General features: G+C 54.9%; 1 protein-coding gene across 1 annotated transcript in view; it reads left to right on the top strand.

The window, feature by feature from the left end:
* The first annotated feature begins 4,508 nt into the window (after nt 1-4,508).
* Nucleotides 4,509-6,000, top strand: part of CAPZB (capping actin protein of muscle Z-line subunit beta) — a 139,223-nt gene continuing 137,731 nt past the window's right edge. The window contains exon 1 of the mRNA XM_020899227.2: nt 4,509-4,659. Within this exon, the coding sequence (XP_020754886.1) occupies nt 4,657-4,659 (3 nt within the window). The 5' untranslated portion in view covers nt 4,509-4,656. The remainder of the gene's footprint in view (nt 4,660-6,000) is intronic.

Below are 6,000 nucleotides of genomic sequence, written 5' to 3'. Positions count from 1 at the left end.
GCCCATGGAAATTTCTAGGCAAGAATACTGGAGTGGGTTGCCATTTCCTCCTCCAAGGGATCTTCCCAACCCAGGGATCGAACTCATTTCTCCTGCAAGTTTCCTGTATTGCTGGTGGATTCTTTTCCGCGGAGCCGCTGGGGAGGCCCCATATGTACATGTGTATCTGTACATGTGTAGATACACGTAAATATGTAGGCGGACAGATATAAAATGGAATCGCTTTGCTGTGAACCTAAAACTAACACAGCATTGTAAATCAACTATACATCAATAAAATAAAACAAACAAACAAACAAAATTGGGGGAAAATAACCTGTGATAAACCATAATGGAAAAGAATATGAAAAAGGGTGTGTGTGTGTGTGTGTGTGTGTGTGTGTGTGACACATACACACACACACACACATCCATCCGAGTCACTTTGCACTAGAGCAATGATTAACACAATACCGTGAAGTAACTACACTTAAATGAATTTTTTAAAAAGCACTCGGAACCATATTCAATATCTTCTACTAATCTATAAAGGAAAAGAATTGGAAAAAAGCATATATATATGTATGTATAAATAAATCACTTTGCTCTGCACCTGAAACTAAAAAATATATTTTGTTGTAGTTGTTTTTTGTTTTTGACCATGTTGCATGGCTTCTGGTATCTTAGTTCGCTGACTAGTGACTGAACTCGAGCCCCTTGCAGTAGAAGTGCGGAGTCCTCACTCCCAGGCCACCAGAAGATCTCCCTAATACAATATTGTAAATCAACTGTCGCTGTTCATCGCTCAGTCCTGTCTGCAGCACACCAAGCTTCCCTGTCCTTCGCTATCTCCCAGGGTACACTCAGACTCATGTCCATTGAGTTGGTGATGTCACCCAACCACCTCATCCTTTGCTGCCCCCTTCTCCTCCTGCCCTCAACCTTTCCCAGCATCAGAGTCTTTCCAATGTCTCTTCACAACAGGTGGCCAAAGTACTGGAGCTTAAGCTTCAGCATCAGTCCTTCTAATGAATATTCAGGGTTGATTTCCTTTAGGATTGACTGGGTTGATCTCCTTGCAGTCCAAGGGACTCTCAAGACTCTTCTCCAGCACCACCATTCAGAAGCATCAATTTTTCGGCGCTCAGCCTTTTTTACGGTCCAAATGTCACATCCATACATGACTACTGGAAAAACCATAGCTTTGACTATACGGACCTTTGTTAGCAAAATTATGTCTCTGCTTTTTAATGCGCTGTCTAGCTTTGTCAAGTTTTTCTTCCAAGGAGCAACTTCAATTTAAAAATCAGGGAACGAAGAGAACATGGGGAAGATGCAGAATTGTTGGTAGAGGAGGTTTCTGTCTAACTCCATCACGTCTGTGAAGTAAGAGACCAGCTCATCTGCTTAGAGTGAAAGATGAGAAAGGGACAGAGGAAGAAGACTGAAAAATCGTCCTCGTAGAGTGTGGGAACTGAACACAGCATGAAAATATAGTAGGAAGGCTAGGCAGGATTGAGGGCTCATTTGAAACTAATGGACATCGACTTAAAATGATGCCTGTCACTTTTAATTTTCCATCAATGTTCAGATATTCTGATGCAGGCAGAGAGTAGTGGAAGAGCTGAGTCTAACCAGGGTTGGCCAAGAAGAAAAAGAGATGGGTAAAGAAGATGTGGCAGGTGGAAGAACATGATATGAGATTGGGCTTTTGAAAGAGGAAAGAAGAAACAGTACTAAAAGTAATGATGGAATTTGCCTCGTACCCACAGCCTCTCAAAAGTAGCTCTTTAATGCCACATGCCCCCATGTTCATAGCAACAGATGACTGGTTAAGGGGTAGGATCTAATCTGTGGGCAGCCAGTCTGTGGAGCTGGCCAGTGACCTGCCCAATGAGCTGTCATCATTAAAAGATGAGATGAGTTGACTGAATTCTGTCTTAGGAGCTAAGCTACGAAACACAAAGGAGTCTTCCAGTTAATAGGACAAGCTGATGCAGAGAATAAAGGAGGGACAAAGGTCCCAGGATGACCCCCCCCCCCCCAATGCAGGCTGAAATGTTGAGGGAATAGGGCTATAGGCAAACTGAGGATGCCAGACAGTCAAGAATGCAGCAGATTCGTCAAAAGCAGCAGAAATGCGGCCACATGAGAGGGATGGATTAACCTGTCCCCGAGTTCTGGGTTGGTTTTTGGGACCTCTTATTATGAGTGAACTTAACTTTCACAGGTTTTTGAGCAGGAGAGTGATGTGATCAGACCTGGGGTCATGAGTGTAGGCTCACTCACTTCTCTCTATGTTCACCTCTTAAGTGAGCTCACCTAGGTGTCTTATGCATTTAAATACCTCAAAGTATCATTTATTAGCTGACAGTTCTCATCAATTTATCACCAACTCCAAACTTTCATATCTACTTGACATCTCTATTTAAACCTCTGATAGACAACTCAAACATAACTTGCCCCAAACGGATTCTTACTAGCCAGCTCCTCAAAAAAGAAAAGAAAAAGAAAACCAAAATACCCAGACTTCAACTCCCCCGCCCCCCCCCCCGCCCCCCCCACAATCCTCCACAGATCGATAAATGGCAAATTCTTCTGGTGCTGATCAAGCTGAAAATCTTAGCATCATCCTGACTCCTTTCTTCTCATGCCCAGAGTTGCATCTCTCTGCTGTGTGACCTAGGGTTTACCTCCCCAGGCCTCTGTTATGAGGATTAAACGAGTTATTATTTGCAGAGTGCATAAGAGCGCCCATCACACAGGAAGTCCCATATAAGTGCTTTTGAAATAAATAACAAATGCCTTTCATACAGAAAGGTCTTTCCAACAGCCCTAGTCCCCCTACAGTCCATTCAGAACACAGCAGTCTCCCGATCCCTTGAAAGCCCAGGGCAGATCCTGTCCCTGCCCTGCCCCTCTCTGACCTCACTCAGCTCCTGCCTCTCTCCCCGTGTTCAATCTGAGGCATCCATCTCACCTCCTTGTGCCACAGACACACCAGGGCCTGTCCTCACTCGGTCTGTGCCCTTGCTGTTCCTCGTCCCTCCCTCTGATCAAACGTTAGGCCTTCCAGAAATCCACAAAAGAAGGGATATATGTATACGTATAGCTGATTCACTTTGCCGTACAGTATAAAATAACACAGCATTGTAAAGCAACTATGAAGTCAGTCGCTCAGTCTTGTCTGACCCTTTGTGACCCCATGGACTGTAGCCCACGTCTGTCCATGGGATTCTCCAGGCAAGAATACTGGAGTGCGTAGCCATTCCCTTCTCCAAGGGAATTTTCCTGACCCAGGGATGGAACACAGGTCTCCTGCAATAAAAATTAGTTTTAAAAAAAGTTAGGCCTTCCTTGGCCCCACTTTGGCTAATCTGCTGCTGGTTCCCTCACTCTGATTTTCCTCCACATCTCCATTTTTACTTAGTACCTAATTGTCTCCCCTCCCTTGTTTAAATCCTGCAACAGGGAGGGTCTTGTCCATTGCTCTATCCTTAAAAGCCTAGAGCAGGGCTTGGTACACAGTAGATGCTCAATAAATACCAAGAGAAAAGTCCTAAATGCCACACCCTTGTCTGAATCCTCCTAATACAGGTCTGAATCATTCTTGGGGGACTTATCTCTGTTCCTTTCAATGCCAGTGGTAATTTTTACTTGACTGTGAGCTATACCCGAGGACGGCGTGGGCTGTCATGGCCTGGCTGGTGGTGCCCATTTCTGTCATTTGTACAATGTTTTGTAGTTTACAATCCCTTCACCAGTGGCCTGATTTGCATCTTACAAAAGAGAGAGAGAGAGAGAGTAAGCTAGGGAAGACAGTTATGACTACAGGGCTAGCGTCCCAGGCCTCCTGACTTCTAGATCAATTGTAAATACTTGTTGAGCGAAGAGAAAAGAAAATTTGAGGAATGAGGCAGCCCCCCTAGGCAAAGGGGCGGGCGCTCCTCTTAACTTGTGACGTTTCTCAAGCCGGATTTTCTCATTTCTGCCTGGGTGATGCTGATAGCATCCTCGGAGCAGGGATCGTTAGGTCCCGTTCACCCCTGCGATTTTCGGGGCTGCACCCCAGGCTCGGTGTGTGCTGCTGGCTGCTCAGAGAGGAACGTGGCCCGAGGCCCCGTTTTCGCAGCGACTGGCTGCAGGTCCCACACGTAGCAAAAAGCGGCAGTTCGGGGGTTGCACTCGGGGATCGCGCGCCCCGCTGGGTCCCCGGGCCGGGCCTGCCCGGCGGGCCGCACCAGTTCCGGGCGCGCCGCAGGGGCGAGAGCGTGCAGCGGGTTGGGGGTGGGGGTGGTTGCTGACCGATCGGGGTCCCAGCGCCTTCCGCATCCCCGCCCGCAGGCCCCGCCCCTTAGAAGGCCCCGCCCTCCTCAGGGCCCTCCCCTCGCTTCCGGGTTCGGTGCCCCGCCCCCCCGCGCCGCGCTCCATACTTGGCGATCGCCGAGGCCTTGCGCGCTCATTGGCCGAGAGCCGGCTGCGTGGGGGGCGGGCCCGGGCCGGGCCGGGGCGGGGAAGGAAGGAAGGCGGCGGCGGCGGCGGCTCGGCGCGGGGGGAGGGGGCGCTGACCCGGATGTTCACTCTCGGGCACCCGGGGAAGTGGAAGCGCCGGGCCCTGCTGCGGGGGGGAGAGCCACAGACGCCGGGACCGGGAGCGCCGCCGCCGCCGCCGCCGCCATGGTAAAGGCCCAATGGCCCCCGCTCCGGCCCGGGGCCCCGCCGAGGCTCGGACCCCTCCCGCCGCCCGGCCCGGCCCGCGGAGGGTGGGCTCCCCGGGTGGGGGAGGGGCGCGCCCGGAGCCCGGGGGGAGCCCCCCTCCCCGCCAGCCAGCTCGGGAGGGGACCCGGCTGGGGGCGACCCCGGCCCCCGGCCCTGCTTCCAGCTGGACTCCACGTCCGAGTCCAGGCTGCGCTCCCCCGTAGCCCGGCCCAGACCCTCCTGGACCCATGGTCCTGGCTGGGCACCCCCTTCGGAGACCCAGGCGTGGTCCCTGTTTCCCCCGGCCTAGGCCCCCATCTCCTGTCCCTTCGGCCCAGGCTGGGCCGTCGCTTCTTCCTCCTCCGGCCCAGGCTAGGCCTCTGTTCCCGCGTCTCCCCTTGTCCATGGCCTCTGTCCGGACCCCCCATTCCCCCCCTTCTCCATGGCCTCTGTCCGGACCCCCTATTCCCCCCTTCTCCATGGCCTCTGTCTCCCCTCTCCCCTCTTCTCCATGGCCTCTGTCTCCCCTCTCCCCCCTTCTCCATCGCCTCTGTCCGGACCCCCTATTCCCCCTTCTTCATGGCCTCTGCCCCTTCTCCATGGCCTCTGTCTCTCCTCTCTCCCCTTCTCCATGGCCTCTGTCCCCCTGCCCCCCCCCCCCGTGGCCTCTGTCCGGACCCCCCACTCGCCCCTTCTCCGTGGCCTCTGCCCCCTTCTCCCTGGCCTCTGCCCGTTCTCCATGGCCTGTGTCCCCCCGTCCCCCCTTCTCCACGGCCTCTGTCCCCCCGTCCCCTCTTCTCCATGGCTTCAGCCCACATATGCTCCCCTCCGCTCCCGCGGCCTCAAGCCTGGCTCGTCTCCTCCCTCCTCGGTCTCAAGTCTGGACCGCACTCCTGCGCCCCGGGCCCCCGCCCGGACGTCACCCTCTCCGCGCCCGCCGTCCCCCTTCCCCGGACTTCTCAGCGCTCGGCCTGCGTCAGCCCCACTCTGTCCTGGGCTTGGCCCCCCAGCCTGGGGGCCCCGGCTGCCCGCCCTGCCCCCGACCCAGGTGGTCCCCTCACCTCCGCCCGGGGCGCGCCCTCCTTGCCGCCCGTGGGAAACGAGAGGCGCCCCTCGGCCCGGGTGGGGACGCGATCCCGGGGTTACGCGGTGCTCCTCCTGGCAGCGAGCGGGCGAGGGCAGGGCGGGCATCCGTGTACGCGGAAGGCAGCGCGGCGCCCCGCGGGGCCCTCCCAGGCGACTGCCTCCTGGGCGCCGGGGGGGGGCGCGGGGCTGGCGGAGCGCTCTGCCGGGGTCCGCAGGGCGCCCGGGGTGTGCGCGCCA

Source organism: Odocoileus virginianus, chromosome 30 (genome assembly GCF_023699985.2).
Source record: "Odocoileus virginianus isolate 20LAN1187 ecotype Illinois chromosome 30, Ovbor_1.2, whole genome shotgun sequence".
Lineage (NCBI taxonomy): Eukaryota > Metazoa > Chordata > Mammalia > Artiodactyla > Cervidae > Odocoileus > Odocoileus virginianus.
The sequence above is the reverse complement of the archived record's forward strand: the minus strand, read 5'-3'. Positions and strand labels throughout refer to the sequence as shown.